The 20,779-nt window shown below is 42.5% G+C and overlaps 1 protein-coding gene across 1 annotated transcript in view; it reads left to right on the forward strand.

Annotated features, from left to right (window-relative positions):
• The window catches only part of LOC124795202 (inhibitory POU protein-like), a 467,081-nt gene extending 449,836 nt beyond the window's left edge, over positions 1 to 17,245 (forward strand). Inside the window, exons 5-7 of the mRNA XM_047259108.1 lie at positions 3,225 to 3,309; positions 3,436 to 3,638; positions 12,247 to 17,245. Of these exons, the coding sequence (XP_047115064.1) occupies positions 3,225 to 3,309; positions 3,436 to 3,638; positions 12,247 to 12,726 (768 nt within the window). The 3' untranslated portion in view covers positions 12,727 to 17,245. The remainder of the gene's footprint in view (positions 1 to 3,224; positions 3,310 to 3,435; positions 3,639 to 12,246) is intronic.
• The last annotated feature ends 3,534 nt before the right edge of the window (positions 17,246 to 20,779 follow it).

Below are 20,779 nucleotides of genomic sequence, written 5' to 3' on the forward strand. Positions count from 1 at the left end.
GTAATTAAGTTCACTTCTTTCGTTTTAAAGTATCATATCTAAGACTGAACAGTTTATAAATTTAGGCATCATTTTCATTATATAGTAGATTCATACTCAAGTATAGGCAACAATGAGATAACACAATGTTTTACTTGATTTTGCAGAATACGCAGAGGGAGGATGAGAATTAATCGAAAATCCAACGCTTGCACAGAAATCGGTTGATATTCAAGACATATCTCCAGTTGTCGTCTCACGTTTGAAACCACACAGTTCGTGAACAAGCCGATTTCGTGTTTCTCGGCTGACATAATGTTCTCGTTTTAGTGGAGTGCTGTGTCCTTTTATATAGGTGACGGAAACTTTTGTCTCATTATGCATATGAAATATGTGAACATGCCTGACATGAGGACAATGTTCTTTTAAAATGATGATGGGACATATATGCACCTCATAGTGAGATAGGAAAACAAAAAAATTGATAATTTTCTTTTCACAGAAAGTTTTGAGAACAGAATGTATTCTTAAAGTTGAAGTTGTCTTTAAGCAGTTTACGTTGTTAGAGCTGTCATGAGAATGGCATAATACACCGAAATAGCGAATGTGAATAAGTACATTTAAGAACAGCTGAGGAGGAAAATGTTGTCATTTCTTACAAAACGTTTCTGAAAATAGTATGCCTGTAAGTTGCTTTCCTCCGAAAAATGATTCAGTAAGTCATTAGTGAAATGAAATATGCGGGATAAACAAGTGTTTCGTTTTGATGTAACCTACAGCAGTATTCAATCTTAATACAATAGTAGCTAAACTATAGTGCTTCACTACTTATAGGTAGTGAATTTACCAGTTAATGTTTTGATCTACATGAACCACCAGTAAGTAGAAAAAGGTTTATACAAATAAGAGTATTTTTAATTTTATACACATTCCGTAGTTGTGGACGTGACTATACTGAATACACTGAGAGTATATGGAACAACGCCTTCACCAACAATTAGGTTTGCCGGCCGGAGTGGCCGTGCGGTTCTAGGCGCTACAGTCTGGAACCGCGTGACCGCTACGGTCGCAGGTTCGAATCCTGCCTCGGGCATGGATGTGTGTGATGTCCTTACGTTAGTTAGGTTTAAGTGGTTCTAAGTTCTAGGGGACTGATGACCACAGCAGTTAAGTCCCATAGTGCTCAGAGCCATTTGAACAATTAGGTTTTATTATGCAATACTACGCCGTTTCAAGACCTGTGGTCCCATCTTACGCTGTATTTTGTAATTACATAAATTTTTTGCTCTTAAATGTGATGATGTTTCAAAATAGTACGTTCCTGTTATTAAAAGGTTATATATTAAATTTGGAAATCGTGTAAAAAGAAGCTGATTAACGTGGGAAACATAATTCTCTGTGTAGAATGCTTCTGCGTTTTATGTTGTCGTTTAATACCGATAATTGTTCATTATTGTACTACTACCTTCTACCAACAGGAACGCACTATTGTCCAGCATCTCTCTATTCTAGACCAAGAAAATAAATGTAATTAGATACATCTGGAAATGAGGCTACAGAAACTGAAATGCGTAGCGCAGTGACAAAATACAAATAATAGTGGAACTGCTTGGCAGGGTAAAACTGTGTCCCAGACTGGGGCTCGAACCTGGCCTATGTCAAATGCTCTAGCGACTGAGCTATCCACAGATACGACATGCCGTAAAAGCATCAATTCCGCTAATGCTTCCTCTCCTAGCTTCCAAAGGCGAAGGGCCACGATTCAATTCCCCGTGTGGCACACATTTTTAATATGGCCAGACGATGTAAATCAGGGCGAATTAAGTTGACGAGTCAATAGTTATTCTGGAAACAAACATGTGTGACTGAAGGCGTTGGTCAGTACACTATCTGATCAAAGGTATCCAGACATGTATTAGTGGACATCCGTATGCGGTGTGTCCACCCTTATGCTGAATGACTCTTGAACTCTACTGAGGATACTTTCAATGACGTGCCTACATGTCTGTAGAGGAATGGCTGTGCGTTCGCCGTCAAGAGCCGAAACAATAGAAGGCTGCGATGTTGCACGCTGGGGTCTCGTCGCAACCGCGTTCTGTTGTGTTCAGGTCGGGACAGAGAGCAGGCCAGCACATATCAGGAATGTTATTGTTCACAAAACATTGCCTCACAGATTCTGTTTTATAACAGGGTGCATTACCATGCTGATACAGTTTTCGTCTCCGAAATATCACTCTACTGTACGCATATCCTTCCACATTTAGCGTTTTTAAGAGTAATGAGAGGACCACCCCCTAATCACGCACAGCACCGCACACCATAACACACATCCTCCGTACTTCGCTTTTAGCATTACACATGAAAGTAGATAACGTTCTCCAGTCTTTTGCCAAATTGAAACGTTTCCATCGGACTACCAGAGGATATAGCGTGATTCATAAATCGAAATCACTCGTTTCCAGTGGCGTGAATCCTTACACAACCTAAAGCGTTGCTTAACACTGACTATAGAAATGTGTTGCTTTTGAGGAGCTACTCGTTCATTGTATCCCATTCGTTTTAATTTCCTGCGCACAGTCATTGTGCTTGGTGCACTGCTGACAACACTTCGCGACTCATGAGTGATCTTTCCGTTGATTTCATGCAAATTTTACAACCTTCCCCTGCAATGCTCGACGGTCCCTCTTCGTTAGTACATGAAGTCCGCATGGTCTTGGTTTCGCTGCTGTTGGCCCTTCTCGTTTTCACTTCACAATCACATCATCGACAGTCGACTTGGGTAGCTTTAAAAGAGTTGAAATGCCGTTGATGGATTTGTTAGTCAGGTGGCATTCCACGTTCGATGGCACTTCAATGACTAGTCCACGTTCTGAGTCTTGATCGACCCAATTAGCTGTTACTGCTTTTCTAATGATAACACAATACTCTCCACATACTTTTATACTGGGTGGGTCCACCTCTCGTGACGTCTATACCGCTTTACTAAGGATGTGCCGAATACTTTTGGACAAATAGTGTATGAATCTTCTTGATTTTATGAATATGTTGACATGAAATTCCGAAAATACTTTTACGGCCAGTTTCAATTTGGATAATGTGTATGATGAAAATTGTGCTTGTTGGGTTAATGACGATGCACAGTAGCACAGAAGTCCAGGACGAGCACTGAACGGAGGCGTGTCTCGTTTCTGTGACCGCAGGACGGCCGGGAGGCGGTGCTTGACAAGCAGTTGTGGATGCTGCAGATGGGACACCACGGCATGGAGGGACTGGACATGCTGGACCCCATCTCGAGCACCTCGATGACGACTCTGGCGCCGATGGGCGAAGGCGGCGGCGGCGGTGGCGGCGGTGGCGGAGGCGGCAGTGGCGGCGGCGGAGGCGGAGGAGGCGGCGGGGGTGGCGCGGGAGCGGGCCAGCAGGTGCACGGGCACGCGCCAGCGGTGTACGGGCCGATGGGCAACGTGATGGCGAGCCACCACGCGCACCACGCGCACCACCACCACCACCACGGGCACGGGCCGCCGCTGCCCGGCGCGCACCACGCCCACCCGGCGCACCACCACCCCGCCCACCCCGGGCACCCCGCGCACCACCCGGCCATGGCCGCCGCTGCCGCCGCCGCCGCCGCCGCCGGTCTCCACCCCGATTCCGACACGGTACGTAACGCCACAGCTTGATCCCACTGTATGTACTCTACTGTCCGTATACTTGATTATACAGCTACCTGCGACACCAAAGAGTAAAAATTTATAAATGCTATTATTTACTGAGACTTTCCTCAATACAGAGCCTTCCCTCCAACATAACAAGATGCTCTGAACTTATTACAATGGATATACACTGAAGAGCCAAAGAAAGTGGTACACCAGCCTAATCTCGTGTAGGGTCCCCACGAGGACGCAGAAGAGCCGCAACACGACGAGGAATGGACTCGACTAACGTCTGAAGTAGTGTTGGAGGAAATTTACATCATGAATCTTGGAGGGCTGTCCATAAATCCGTAAGAGTACGAGGGGATGGAGATCTCTTCTGAACAGCACATTGCAAGGCATCCCACATATGCTCAATAATGTTCGTATCTGGGGAGTTTGATAGCCAGCGGAAGTGTTTAACCTCAGAAGAGCGTTCCTGGAGCCACTCTGTAGCACTTCTGACCGTTTGGGGTGTCGTATCACATTGTCCTGTTGGAATTTCCCCAGTGCGTCGGAATGCAAAATGGACATGAATGGACGCAGGTGATCAGACAGGATGCTTACGTACGTGTATCCTGCCAGATTCGTATCTACACGTATCAGGGGTCCCGTATCATTCCAACTGCACACGTCCCACACTCTTACAAAGTATCCACCAGCTTGAACAGCACTCCGTCTTCAGGCCACGAGTGGCCTACCGGGATCATCCGACCGCCGTTTCATCCTCGGCGGAGGATGCGCATAGGAGGGGCGTGCGGTCAGCACACCGCTCTCCCGGTCGTAAGATGGTATTCTTGACCGAAGCCACTACTATTCGGTCGAGTAGCTCCTCAATTGGCATCACGAGGCTGAGTGCACCCCGAAAAATGGCAACAGCCCATGGCGGCCTGGATGGTCACCCATCCAAGTGCCGACCACATTCGACAGCGCTTAACTTCGGTAATCTCACGGGAACCGGTGTAGCCACTGCTGCAAGGCGTTGCCTAGCTTGAACAGACACATACTGTAATGCAGGGTCCATAGATTCATGAAGTTGTTTCCATAATCGTACACATCCATCCATTCGATACAATTTGAAACGAGTCTCGTCCGACCAGGAAACATGTTTCCAGCGATCAACAACCCAATGTCGGTGTTGACGAACCGAGGCGAGACATAAAGCTTTATGCGTGCAGTCATCAAGGGTATAGGTGTGGACCTTCGGCTCTTAAAGCCCATATCGATGATGTTTCGTTGAACAGTTCGCACGCTGACACTTGTTGATGGCCCAGCATTGAAATCTGCAGCAATTTGCGGAAGGGTTGCACTTCTGTCAATTTGACCGATTCCATTCAGACGTCGTTGGTCCTGTTCTTACAGGATCTTCTTCCGGCCACAGTGATGTCGGAGATTTGATGTTTTATCACATTCCTGAAATTCAGGGTACTCGTAAAATGGTCGTACGCGAAAATCCCCACTTCATCGCTACCTCAGAGATGCTGTGTTTCATAGCTCGTGCGCCGACTACAACACCACGTCCAAACTCACTTAAATTTTGAGAACCTGCCATCGTAGTAGCAGTAACCGATCTAACAACTGTACCAGACAATTGTTGTCTTTTATAGGCGTTGCCGACCGCAGCGCCGTATTCTGCCTGTTTACATATCTCTGTATTTGAATACGCATGCCTATACTAGTTACTTTGGCGCTTCAGTGTACAAATACTCAACATTATCTCCATTATCTCCCTCCAGTTACTTCCATCTTGTGTATTCTCTTCTTCTGCACCAAATTTTCTCATTGTCAGCTACATTTTTTGGAGACAGGTAATCATCGGTCAAACTCTCCTTCTTCCCTCAGTTTTCCACCAGGGTACCAGTTTTGATGTTCTTGTTTTCTCCATTCTTCTTATATGTCCGTACCACTGTAATTCTCTTCGATGCACTACAACACATATTCCTTCTTCCACTTCCATTATGTTTATAGCTTCGGTGTTCCTTGCATTGTTTTTTCTTGAGATTTTTGCTGGTCTTCTCCAGAAATCCAACTTTTTGATTTTCCCCTCTCTGTAGAGTTCATCCAGTTCGTTAGTAAGATATTCTGTTTTTTGATAACTATATTTCATTGCCAGCTGATTACATATGTAACTTGAATCCTTCCGTTGTGTGATGATGGCTTGTTCATCAGCAAATGGTATGTGGTGCAGACACGTTCCATCTACAGTTTCTAATCCCATTCTCTTATATTTACCCGACCATTTCAGGAGATAAATATTTACACACATTTTAAATAGCACTGGTGCATTGGAAGCCTTATAAATGCCTATGCTTGCTTTATATTTCTCTGTATGTGTATTACCAGTTTTTATTATGCATACACTATCTTTACACATTACTTGCGTTACTTTAATTACGAGATCCTCTATGCCTACCATACGTAATGCTTACCAAATATATAGTTTCTTGTTGCTGTTGTGGTCTTCAGTCCTGAGACTAGTTTGATCAGCTCTCCATGCTACTCTATCCTGTGCAAGCTTCTTTATCTCCCAGTACCTACTGCAACCTACATCCTTCTGAATCTGCTTACTGTATTAATCTCTTGGTCTCCCTTTACGATTTTTACCCTCCAAGCTGCCCTCCAGTACTGAATTGGTGATCGTTTGATGCCTCAGAACATGTCCTACCAACCGATCCCTTCTTATAGTCAAGCAGTGTCACAAACTCCTCTTCTCCCCAACTCTATTCAGTACCTCCTCATTAGTTATGTGATCTACCCATCTAATCTTCAGCATTCTTCTGTAGCACAACATTTCGAAAGCTTCTATTCTCTTCTTGTCCAAACTATTTATCGTCCATGTTTCACTTCCACACAAAGTGCGTGATTGGGAGTCATGGCTGGATAATGAAATCAGGAAAGAACATTGTTCGCCAAAGGCTAGGTTCCTTGTCCGAGTTCCGGAGCGGCACACAGTTTTAATCTGAAATTTCAAAACAACGCACTCTCCAGTGCAGAGTAAAAGATTCAGTCCACAATGACGTCATTGAGTTATAACGATCCACAAGAGATTATGGGCCCCTTGTAATGAAATACTCTGAAAATATCTCTGAGCGGCCTTAGAAAGTTTGTCGGTGTAGTTAGGCTTCATTTTGTATACGTTTTTAATGAGAGAGACATTCTAAAATTGAAGAACGTTTGTTTCTCCAGACATGTTTATTCAAGATAACGAAAGAAAACGTATTCCACAACATATGTTGAAACCTTAGCTATTTTTCTTTTTTTTTTTTCTATGTAGTCGCCGTTCAGATCAAACATTTTTTGTAGCGCTCCACAAGCTCTCCTATGTCTACTGCGTACTCAGTTGCTGCTACGTTTTTGAACAAGTCACTAACGTCCTCTTTAAGTTCGTTGTTTCTTCCGTAGTGCTTTCCGCCCAAAATTCTTTCAGTTTGGGAAATAAACCTAATAGCTTGGGGGCCAAGTCCGGGATATAATGCGGACGTAAAAAAAAACCTGTTTCCACAGTCACCGTAGCCCATGTCCGCCAAGTAGAGGCGGGCCATTTTGTTGAAACGAGTTTTTACTTATTTAAAATAAAATAACAGATCCGTGAAAGGTAAACGTGAACAAATTTTTTGATAACTTAGGAGAAAGAAAAACAGTAGATAGGGTAGATGACAGATGTTAGAGGCGCCCGTTTGATGTCTGCGGGTGAATACCTCGATATATATCATCAAGACGTTGATCCCCAGACATCATACTTTATTGTGCGTCACAGGTAATACAATTTGATTAAGCTAGATCTAACTTGCTGGGTGTAATATAGGTATAAGTACGCTTATGTACAGGTTTATAATGTCTTAGGTAACAATAACACTGGCAGTGCCAAAAATACTACGGTATTTATATGTACAGTTTTAAAGTGACGTTTAGGTAACAATGACCGACCTCGATTTAGCCTAATGTCCCTAAATGAAACATATCTGTTGTCAAAGTGTCTGGAGTTCATATTCAGTTAATGTGTCTTCTTCTTCTTCTCGTCCTTCCATCTCATAGATTCTCTCGTTTTGCTGGATATTCACTTGCCCTCTGTATGACGAAGTGTGTAGTTATCTTTTGTAAGATGTTTTAGAAATTTGGTCTGCTAATTATTTAGATGATTCCACTGATCAACTTTTCAAACGACTTCGCGTGTTTGGCGTGACTCCGTGTTCTGGGGTTCCTGATTCCCCACATGTGCAATTTTGTGTCTGACTTGGACTCAAGCGGTTTAAGTGCATGGTATAAGGTCCGTGTCCAGTTAAAAAAATGCACAATGCCGCTGCTAGGTTCGACAAGTTCCATTCTTAACTGCTCCGAGATGTCGGGGAAATCGTCCCTTATCGCTGACCTCTCATTTACCTTCCTAGGTCTCCATTCTAAAGATTTTAAGGTCGTGCTTGTTGTTAATAGGTGCAATGGTTATCAGTCCAACAAGGTATAGCCAGTACGTTGCTGCCCACTATCTGACAGTAACATCAATTGGGTGTTTTCCTAAGCACCGCGCACAGTGATGTCACTGATGTGGAACAGAACGCCCCTGATAGTTTAAGCAGGACACTCCATTTCTCTTGTCTAATAGCTGCTCTCTTTGTGTCGAGAGTTAACCGGTGTTAAACTGCAGAAGAAAATTATTCTTCAACGCAGCAGAATGTAGGTGAGTGTTATCGTGAAGAAGCACAGCCCCGCTGACCAACAATCCGTGCCGTTTGTTTTGAACGGAGTGGCGTATACGGTGAAGGGTTTGAAAGGGCCCTCTCATTTATCGTCTCTCCCCTAGACTTAAAGTCGATGAGGTCTTGCTAATCGATCAAAATACTGAGGCTTATACCCTTCTGGTGTTCAGAATTTCTCTGTCTTTTCCGTCAAATCACCCCACTAACAATTTGATAAAGAAATCCTTCGTCGTCTTCTACTTCTTCTTCTTTGCTTCATCCTGCATCATTTTGTATTTGGCAGTGTTAGTGGTAGAGGGGGAGCAGATGATCTTCCAGTCACCGCTCGTCCTCCCCCCCCCCTCCTCCCACGTCCCTCGATCCATCTCCTGGGACGGAATATGTGTACCCCACCTGTCTCCGTCTAGTGTTACCCCACGCAAAAGCGAATACTGGTATAGACTACTACGTTGTATGGACAAAATAACTGGTGAATGTGATGACCAGACCAAAAGAGAAGGAAGGAGTCGATGGAATGTTGGTGGAGAACAGTTATACTATTTATAACAAACATCTTACGGTGAGGCTGCTACTTCTTTAGCAAAGATTGTAATGCGCCTCTTCAGCGCAGAATACTCAATGGTTTGTCTTCGAACCAGACTTTGAGCATTATTTTGAATTAAGCTGCGTCCAACTGCACAGCCAAATCTAAAATTCTAAGTTATTAGTTAGCTGATTATATCCTTGGTGGTTTGTTGTCTTCTGTAGGGCGGGATGCTATTCTCACACAAAGGAACATTAAGTGATGAAATCGTCATGACATTCAGGTGGCTTCCAAAGATGACTGAATCAAAACTATTTCCTAAGTTTTAAATAATTATATTCAGCAATATTTCACACTCTGAGGTAGTAACATAAAATACATCTGCTTTCAGCAGTTCTGCAGAAGCACTTCACTTCTGTTTACTACTACTGCCTCATGCTAACTCTATTACAAATATGCTCCCGCCAAGACAGCGCAACAACAAACAAAAACAGAGATATAGCATTTACGCCAAAGTGTTTACATATTTCTTAATAGCCGTCGCTGTTATATCTTTAACAGTTAATAAAACTGAATTTACAGAATTTTAAGAGCAATGCTTCAGCATTAATTCAAATACGTAGAATAGGAACATCTGTATGTGGAATTACTAGTCTTTATGAACAATAGCAATGCGAAGCCATTGTTATGCATCCGAAGTTATCGATAGCCTCTGGTATCGTAGGACGCTTATTTATCATTACCTTTGATTGTATTATAAGGTGAATAACTCGACCCTGGAACAGCCTCCACATTATATTAGAGGACTAAATGACATCTCCAGCTTCAGAAGACCATTAATGACGTATCTACTCGAGCAACAATAAGATTATCACTGACCCTGTATGCACTCGTTACCCTTCCACATCCCTCCTTCCAGCCTGATCTACTTCATTTTCCAATATTCTTAGCCTATGTAGTCTCCTCAGATTTCCTTTTCCCTAAACTTGCTATATCAGAAAACATATATTTTGTAGACCTACAAATTCTTTTTTTATCTACAACTGTCATAATTGTTATTAACGTCATAATTATTTTCATGATTTCTGTCATTATTATTATGTTATTATAATTATTATTACTATTATTACTATTAGTAGCTGCAGCTTCTGTAGTACAAGTAATACCAGTATTGACTCTGTTAGTTTGTAGTCAGTATAATTTACTCACACCATCATTGCAGACAATCATATCATGTTGATACCAGATGTCATCCTATGTTCTTAGGTACCTAGGTGTCATATTATTTTCTTAGGTACCTGTAGTGTAATATATATTGAATAAGTGAAGCAATCGTCCGATGTAAGAGAGGGCCTGATGGCCTTAACCGGTTCAGGTTAAATAAACAAATGAATAAATCAATAATAGAACTGTGTTTGATTCTTGAGGGCCAGGTCAGGAATCCGTGATTGATGTTTGTTGACTACCAATTTCAAGTACTGCATATTTCAGTTTTTAATATGTCTATGTTCCGCGGGGTATCGACGCAATATTTCATAATCGTTGTTTACTTTTAGAATGATCCTCGAACATCTTGTACAGTCCCTAACAGACCACAAACTCAGAACCTTTCCTTTCGTGGGAAAAGCTCTGATAAGTGTAATTGCCGATAAGAGCACTGTCCTCGAAAACTCGCCGCCCGAACGGGATTCGGAAATCCCAACGGTACTGACCGACCGCCGTGACATCCTCAACCGACAGGCGTCAGTAGATGCGGTTACGTATGGGCCTATGGTCAGCACTCCGCTCTCCCGGCCGTTGTCAGCTTTTGTGACCTGAACCGCTGCTACACAGCTCCTCAATCGGCCTCACAAGGGCTGCGTGCATCTCGCTTGCTAACAGCTCTCTGCAAAACCGGACGGTCACCCACATAAGCGCTAGTCGAGCCCAACAGCGCAAAGTTTGGTGATCCGACGGGAACGGGTGTCACCACTTCGGCAACGGCGATATCATTGAAGTCGAAAAACAAGGCGTCGTAAGAAAGTTCTAAATATACATCTACATCTACATCCGTACTCCGCAAGCCACCTGACGGTGTGTGGCGGAGGGTACCTTGAATACCTCTATCGGTTCTCCATTCTATTCCAGTCTTGTATTGTTCGTGGAAAGAAAGATTGTCGGTATGCCTCTGTGTAGGTTCTAATCTCTCTGATTTTATCCTCATGGTCTCTTCGCGAGAGATACGTAGGAGGGAGCATACACTGCTTGACTCCTCGGTGAAGGTATGTTCTCGAAACTTCAACAAAAGCCCGTAATGAGCTACTGAGCGTCTCTCCTGCAGAGCCTTCCACTGGAGTTTATCTATCATCTCCGTAACGCTTTCGCGTTTACTAAATGATCCTATAACGAAGCGCGCTGCTCTCCGTTGGATCTTCTCTATCTCTTCTATCAATCCTATCTTGGTACATACTCATCTAATGCATATTGTACGATGGTTTTGGACTTTGTCCACTGATCCTCAACACTATCTGTACTTGAGACAAAACTTTTGTGTTGAGCCGTCAGGTGCTCTGAGATCTGCTTTTTGTCACTTTTGCTAAACAGAAAAATCTTCCAACCTTTTTTAATATTTCTATTTACGGCTGAAATCATCGATGCAGTAACCGCTTTATGATCGCTGATTCCCTGTTCTGCGTTAACTGTTTCAAATAGTTCGGGTCTGTTTGTCACCAGAAGGTCCAATAAGTTATCGCCACGAGTCGGTCCTCTGTTTAACTGCTCAAGGTAGTTTTCAGATAATGCACTTAAAAAAGTTTCACTGGATTCTTTGTCCCTGCCACCAGTTATAAACGTTTGAGTCTCCCAGTCTATATCCGGAAAATTAAAATCTCCACCCAGAACTATAACATGGTCGGGAAATTACTCGAAATATTTTCCAAATTTTCCTTCAGGTGCTCTGCCACAACAGCTGCTGAGCCAGGGGGCCTATATAGACATCTAATTACCATGTTTGAGCCTGCTTTAACCGTGACCTTCACCCGAATTATTCCACATTTCGGACCTCCGTCAATTTCTTTCGATACTATTGCACATTTTATCGCTATAAACATGCCCCCCCCCCCCCTCCCTACACTTTCCAGCCTGTCTCTGCGGTATACATTCCAATCTGAGTTTAGAATTTCATTGCTGTTTACATCTGGTTTTAGCCAACTTTCCGTCCCTAGTTCTATGTGGGCGTTGTGACCGGTCCCAAACAGAGTTTTAAGCTGCCACCATTACGTTTTAGCCTACAGAGAATTTACTGTAACTGGGAACCAACGCTGGGTCAAAATATTCGCCTGTGAAGCAGAGACTGAGCAGCGACGTCCGGCTGTTGCAGGACCCGCGCGAGCTGGAGGCGTTCGCGGAGCGCTTCAAGCAGCGGCGCATCAAGCTGGGCGTGACGCAGGCGGACGTGGGCAAGGCGCTGGCCAACCTCAAGCTGCCGGGCGTGGGCGCGCTGTCGCAGTCCACCATCTGCCGTTTCGAGTCGCTCACGCTGTCGCACAACAACATGATCGCGCTCAAGCCTATCCTGCAGGCGTGGCTGGAGGAGGCGGAGGCGCAGGCCAAGAACAAGCGCCGGGACCCGGACGCGCCGTCCGTGCTGCCGGCGGGCGAGAAGAAGCGCAAGCGGACGTCGATCGCGGCGCCCGAGAAGCGCTCGCTCGAGGCCTACTTCGCGGTCCAGCCGCGGCCCTCGGGCGAGAAGATCGCAGCCATCGCCGAGAAGCTCGACCTCAAGAAGAACGTGGTGCGCGTGTGGTTCTGCAACCAGCGCCAGAAGCAGAAGCGCATGAAGTTCGCGGCGCAGCACTGACAAGTGGCCGGAGGGGGGGCGCTCGCCCCTCCCTCCACCCCACACTGCATCTGAGCGCCTCGGCCCTCCCACCACACTCCAAAGTGCCAAACATTTCACTCCCCGCGTCGACTGGGACTACGTACACCTACTCGCACGCGGAGGCTTCACTCGCACACGAAGACTTTCTCCCCGTCGAAAAGACGACTCACCACTCACGTTCTGTGTTATTTACTCGTTTCAAAATTAAATTACTCCACACCCGGGGGTGACGCACCTGTCTGCCTACTTATGTGTCTACCGCAAGTAGCCTTGCATATACTGTCATTCGTAATCACATCGACGACTGAGTAATGTAGTGCAGAGCACAAGACACCGGATCTATCGAGGTGGCGCAGTGGTTAAGACACTGTTCTTCTGGAAGGTGGCAGTCCAATCCTTATACAACAATCCCGGTTCGGTTTGGAAATGACGTCATGAAACAGCATTACCCGGTGTCAAAACATATTCTTCAACTAAAGACCCACCTTAGCTTCGCACAGTTAACATGAATTATCTACGACCGTAAGACTTCTGTGCCATAGCAATGAGTTTGTTCACAAGACACTGCATGCAGTTATTATTAAAAATCAGTGTACAAAATTATATTACCGAACGTTAACTCGCAATTCTAGTAAATTTTAAACGATTTAAGAATGAGATCGAAATGTGATATAAATAAGTTTAGGTGAATGCTCCGTATTTGCCATCTTTGCAAAAGAAATGCGACTGTTACTTCCCGACCTCTTTTAACTGGCTGAATCTCATTCTAGTTCCCCATTTGCCTCGGTATCCGAAATTCTTCCATGAATCCAACCGCGGTTTGCACTTTTTTACCGAAAAGTTCAAAGAAGTTCATGATTTAAATTTTATGATGGTTAGCATCCTGTATCCAATATCATCGCCGGAGTTCGATAAGTCATTTATTACGGAAAGTATCGGCCATTATACAGGGCGTATCAAAAAGAATCATCCGATTTGGCATGGCATTCCTGAAACTAATAAACATATACAATGAATTTTGTTTTCTGATTAACGGGGAACTTAAAAAGCTTTCTTCATACCTTTTGAAAGGTGTTCAATACGCCACCTTCAGATGCAGGGGATATGTCAATGAAGTATTCAAACTGTTCCCACACTGCAGCTTCCATAGCTGCTGTTACGCGATTTCTCAGCTCATTCATTGTTGTTGGTTAACGGAGGCACATAAATAGTCTTTTATAAACCACCACAAGAAATAATCACATACAGTGAGGTCCGGTGACATTGGAGGCAAGTAATGTAAGGCTGAATCATTTGCTCCACTGCGACCGATGCATCGTTCAGTAATCCTTTGATATGAAAACTCCCGACCCATCGTTCTGTAATCCTTTGATTTGAAAATTCCCGCACTCTTATATGTCAGTGCGGCGGTGCCCCATCCTGTTGGTAAATGAAGTCGTTCGAATCAGTATCCAACCGTGGGAAAAGAAAGTTCTGAAGCACATCGATAACAGTTATTTCTGACTCGCACTGCGCGAAACGTAGAAAACAAAACGCTTTCTGTTGTGCCGAAACCATTTTTACTAGAACTGAAGTGAATGCCCACTGCTGCTACCTAGCGGGAACCATGTAAACCTCGAGAGATGGCTCTTTCCAACAGTACGTTTTTCAAGCACGTATTTCAAATAACATAGCAGGTATGATTTTTTTTAAATCGGATGATTCTTTTTGATACACCCTATATTGCCTCAGGAACCTCCTTATAACTCACCAGGAAAATCGCGAACAACTCGTTTTAAACCGATACCTTCTGAAGGAGAGGCATGTATGTATTACCACTACGCCAACTCGTCCCTCGCATGTATGTTACTTCATTTATTCATTTATACTGGACCTTACTTTTAACACTGCGAAGGGATGGGTGGTTTTAACACCGTAAATAAGGCAGTTATATCGTTCAGAATTTTCTGACCTTTCTTAATATTACATAAATGAATTAAAATTATTATGGATCAGCAAAAATTTAAACCAAATAGACACCACAGTTCAACAACGTCAATTCACAGATGTAGCATAAATTGAGGAAACCTGACAGAAGCTATATGCAAGGGCATGACTGCGGTAGGCGCATAATTGTATGAAATCATTTTATCATCGTAACACTACACAAGCATCCTACTGTACCTCGGAACGGATCTCACTGCTAATCTCACGAACACATACGTTTCATATTCCCACGATTTCTGTTGTCAAGCTTCTCGTTTGTGAAACACAGTGGACGTCAGTTGCCTGTGGTAAAAAACTGAAATTCTTACTTGAAAATGGACTCAATTTTACTTCAGTGCTATGAAACTTAAACAGAGCTCTCATCTTTGCATTATTCGGGAGGAAACTCAAAATTTGTGATACACTCTACGTAAAGCGCTGAAAAATATCTGCTTGCTGTAAAGCTAACTCTTTTTTTTCTGCAGAGAAGGATTTATCAGACTTTTTACACACAAAAAACTTCTGCACGTTTTCAAGTTCAAAGAAGTTCGAAGTCGTATAGTGAATACTAGAATTTTTCCACTTCTGCTTTAGGACATGTTGAGAGTTGCCATAAGGCGGTTTGAGACGTTGACGACGTGCGCTCGAACTTGAGACGGAAGTGTCCGCACGTTGGACAGCTGCGAATGACTGGAGTGCTGCGCTTGACGGGCGCCTTGCCAGTGAGTGGATTGTGCCGGAAAGTGAATGGTGCAACGAGAGAACTGTGATTCGTGGGGGCTCGCAGGAGCCCCAGTCTTTGTGCAATATTACCCAGACAATGGGACTGTTGAAACACACCCAGCAGATGTTGTGTACATATCAGTTATACTTAAGGTTACCAGCGACACATGCCTAAGTAAGTTAGCATAGCTTTCATAGTGATCTCGGAGCAAATTGTTTGTTTATTTATTAATTTATTTATTTTGCTAGCGTTTGTAGCAGAGCAGCTGGCCGCGAGAGAACCGTGAGTGCGTACAAATTTTGTGTCTGTGTCTGTATGAAAGATGATGTTACGAATTAGGCGACATGCAGAGTATCCACAAAATATACAGATGGGACTATTACTTCTGTGATAATATTTATTAGTCACGTTGTTGGCACTAGAGTTGCGGTGTAGGTTACAAGCCGAAACTGAAACACAGTCGTCATCAATCTGTGCTTGACTGGACACTGTGGACTGAGGTACAAATAAAAGCAATAAATAAAATTTAGACTTAGATACCTTTCGAAGCAGTGCTAAGTGACCTACGTCTCAACAACGTATATATCCAATTTAGTAAACTATTCTTGCCATTAGCACAACTTCATTCAAGTTTTCCCTTACAGAGAAACAGATTCAGTGGAAGGAATAGTCATACGAAACCAATTCACAACCTTGACATTATTCTTTGCCATTATTCTAACTGTTGAGATTTCGCGTGGGCAATACAATGTCGTATTTTTATAAAAATTATAAAACGCAATCGTTTGTCAGTTATTCATTTTTCTCATATTTTCGGAATCAATGAACGACCAACACAAACTGCGCTCACAATAACCTTGTTCCTTCATTTTACAATTACAATACGCAATTGTTATAATTAATGGTCAAACGCTAAGATTGTTTATGAACTGTGGGTTGTTTATCAACTCTTGAAACATGTTTATGACATATATCTAGTCATTTGCTTTAAACTTAATTCATTATGTTTGATACTAATGTACACAGTATTGTGACTTGTATTGAGTACTCGAAGAAGAAGTAACATTATTTTCATGTTATGATACAAAGTTTTTTTATTCTAATGTTTCTTACAAAGTAAATATTTTTAAAGAGCTTTAATTACCACTGCATATTCCAGAATTGTAACGTAACTCTTGTTTCTTTTTATTATCACTACCGCTGTGCTGCATGGAATGAACGGATATTTTGTGGATACATCTGTATTCAAATTGTTGCAGTTATAGACCCATATAAGCTCAAATAAATTTCAGGAGTCGCAGAAAAGTAAATATGTACATAGTTTATATATACATATATAATAAAGAGCTATCCCGAATTTTGTGTTTTGCATCTTCTCCATGCATTCGGACAAATGTGCTACTACAGGGTAAAAGTTCATATCATTTCAAGAAGAGTATAAAGCGCCTATCTCAGGACGAATGTGTCGCCTTTGTCGTAAGCCCGCACTTTTCTGTAAGCCAGGAATGAGTGACGGCGTTCGCCAACTTCAACATATCATTGTAAGCGCCGGCGGGGCGCTGTTGTGTAGATATTACCGAACTCTTTACATAGAAACGACTGCTGTCACACGGACCTCCTGCTGTGTCGGGCAGTTACGTGGGTACTTCATATATAAAGTAATAGGCTCGTTTTTATACGTAGTTTCCATGAAGCCTTACCGTAAAGTATTGTAGAGTCTGTTTCCATCACAAAAAGCCATTTTCTTTCAATGTCATGTTCTAAGACAGAAAATTCATTCAATGAAAATAAAGTCTTGGTGTTAACATATCAAACTGTTCAGTGTGGCACTGTGATTTATTTTGTTTCTCGACGTCCAGTCCCTTTTTCCTCTGCACGTTTGCCTGAATCTAACTACAGGGATTTCAAGAGGCTGATTTCCGCTGAACTGATAAACAGCTGCCAGCAGGTGATGTTCAAGGCTGGTGCATGAAATGGGGGTACGACGACCCCCCACAATATCGGACTGTGACCGTCCGGAAAGTTTCATAGTAGTGTAAGTATACCAGTTCGGTCACAACCGAATGCCGCAGCAAATTACCATTCCTTCGCGCCTTGACAGTCATTTAGATAAGAAGCTGAAGAGTTGAAAACAGGCTGTCTGCGTATTCAAAACAGCGAGAACTGATCACGTGACTCGTGATGGTGTATCCACTACAAATGACACAGCTGAGAACGAAAAACATGTTCATCTATGGTATTTGGCGTAGTGTAGTTTAGTGTGTTAATTCGAGAGTCTAGTATCCTTTTAAGACAGTTTATTGCCTAGAACATAAGCTTTGTTACATAGATAACCATTTTCAGCCAGTTCTGTGGCTTTCATTGGATTTGTAAAGGTTTACAACGAAATGTTGGTCAATGCATCTCATCCAAACAAAAAATGTCGTAATACAATTAAGCAGAATATATTACCTATACGGTAATATCAATGTTGTTAAATAACTAATCGCATTCTCGTGTACAACACGTAAAAAATACAATAATTTACGGGACTGATCCGAAGTCACGATGTGTAAATTAACACAATCAAGGAACTTGCAACATAGTAGACTTTGTATATGGTACTGAGCACTCTCACATAGGGAAAAAAGTTCAAAATGGCTCTGAGCACTATGGGACTCAACATCTTAGGTCATAAGTCCCCTAGAACTTAGAACTACTTAAACCTAACTAACCTAAGGACATCACACACACCCATGCCCGAGGCAGGATTCGAACCTGCGACCGTAGCAGTCCCGCGGTTCCAGACTGCAGCGCCAGAACCGCTAGACCACCGCGGCTCGGGAAAAAAGTACGACGCAGAATCCCACGTGTATCGTAATCTTTCACTTACTAAGATAATAACGATAAGTAAAATAACTCGCCATCCTGCATGACATGGGAACCAGTTGAAGTTATTCCGCTGACAGTAGGCAAACTAACTGCCGCAGATCATTTAGACCTTACGTCGCAGACATTGTCATCAGGTAGCAGTACATTATCACACATCTAACATGTGAAGCTACTCCGCTGAATATTTCGTTATAAATAAAATAAAATTCATGAGTTATCTAAAATCTGTTAGTAACCATTAGACTATGTAGTCTGTAGCAAAAATGTACGGCACAAACTGCAGGACACATTCCTCACACGTAGACGAAGAAATTATGTTATATGAACATGGGTCTGGGAACGCTTTGTTTCCATGTTACGACTCATTCTCTCTAATTCGTTGATTATGGAAAACACACAAGAACAGAATGTCAGAATCATGTGGAACATGCACTCTCGATGATGTCTGGTTCCATTGTGTACCGCCAGTGTTTTGTTTTACGTGTACCTGTTGCCTTGCGACCTACATCGTTGCTTGTTAACATCAACTGTTCTGACGATCAGTACGTCCGACGAAAGCTTACTGGTTGCTAAGTATAGTTAATAACAGATTTGCCTCGTGCAATGGCAGAGTACACAAATACAGAGATGGCAGATGCCCATTTGATGTATGAATTAGCTCACGGCAATGACGCTCGCGCTAAATGACAGATTCGGTGACAGATGGATAGGTAGAGATGGACCAATTTCCAGGCCTTCACGCTCTCCGGACGTAAGCCCATTGGATTTTTGTTTGTGGAGGTCGTTTGAAAGCTCGTGTGTATGGAACCGCAGTACTAGTTTCTGAGAGTCTCCGTGCCCGTATTGTGGAAGGATAACAAACCTTGCTCAATACTTCAGAAATACATCAGCGCTGCCGAGTTTCACTACAGTGGTGGGCTGATGTATGTCTCAATGCTCAAGAAGAGCATATTGAACCTCTCCTGCGAGAAAGAGTTGCAAGCGGTATGCTGGTGAGTTGTGTTCATGTGTGTTCCCCATGATTATTGTGCCTACAAGTGAATAACGTGTCCTGCAATTTGTGTCGTACATTTTTGCTACATCCTTTATGTCATACATAATAATATATAATAGAACATATGGGAACTGGTTACACGCCCTTAAATACTTAAAACGTAAGCTGCACAGTAATTTAATGTCGGAGACTCAAACTCGTTTATCAAAATTTGTTTTGAGAAAAACGCCAGAAAAGATGCATGACACATATTACGTTCCCAAATATATTTCTAAAGCACCTTCCTCTACCGGTCATATGTTGGAACGTACTACATCACGAAGGTAATAAATAGTACTCCTACCTGTAGTATTTGACTGCGTCTCATGTACATGTTCTGTGCATGTTCTGTTCATGAATCGTAATGTAGTAGTTGTCAAAGCCTCCCATCCATTTAATTGCCGGATGTCAGGCTGTTTATATGGACTTATTGCAGTGGTACTATTCTGTCTCGTGGCGTTTTAATGTAACCAGTTTAATAAAACCAGCCTAAATCTATTACCTTAAAGATCTGTGCAGATTATATTTTTTAACACATTATAGGATATCAGGTTGTTTATAAACATTTTTTACACGGGTGCTACTCTGTTAATGGCGTTTTTCACAAAAAGGGAATTTTGAATAACGAACTTAAATCTCTTACCTTAAACATCTGAGTAGCTTATGTTTTAAGTATTTAACAGCAGGAGGACCGGCGTTAGCGAACTACATAGAAGGACCGCTACAGCTCATTTGTACCGGTGAAGTTTTTCCTCTTTGTTTTCAGTTTTACTTCTTAAGTTACTTCACTATGGTGTCTTTATAGGTCAGTAGTGTATTATGCTTATCCTGCAAATGCGTTACGCTTAAAAATTTCTGTAGAAGGTATGTATAATTACATAACAGAGATCGAAGTAAAGAATACACTGTAAATATAAAATCAATTGAAATTAAATTTGCAAATGCAAATAAACATATAATTATACAATAACATTTTATCTGTTTAACTTGTACTCAATAAAAACTCACCCCAATCAGGTCATAAAAATACATACAGTAAAAAAATAAAGAAAAATGGACACAAAATTCTGTACCAATAACGAGAAAATAACGTTTTTCCAACTATGACTTCTTTTCAATCAGAGTCACCATCTTTGTCAAAATAAATTGCACACAAGTAGTGAACACGTCTAGCACTTGGACCACATACGAATTTCTTGCACTGCACACACAGATCTTTAGTTTTGTTCGACCTTTTGCATCCTCGTATCTGGCAGGTCTACCTTGGCGGTACCTTACGAATTTCAGTCGTCGCAATGAATGTATGAACAGACCCTTTCCCTTACATACACAGTGGATAGATCTTCTACTAATCTGAAAAGAAATGTTCGCTGGCACACTTTTTCTCCTGTTGTCACTCTGTAAAGGATCCAGATGTTGACTCCAGCAAGACCTAAAAA

The sequence above is a fragment of the Schistocerca piceifrons genome, chromosome 4 (genome assembly GCF_021461385.2).
Source record: "Schistocerca piceifrons isolate TAMUIC-IGC-003096 chromosome 4, iqSchPice1.1, whole genome shotgun sequence".
Classification (NCBI taxonomy): domain Eukaryota; kingdom Metazoa; phylum Arthropoda; class Insecta; order Orthoptera; family Acrididae; genus Schistocerca; species Schistocerca piceifrons.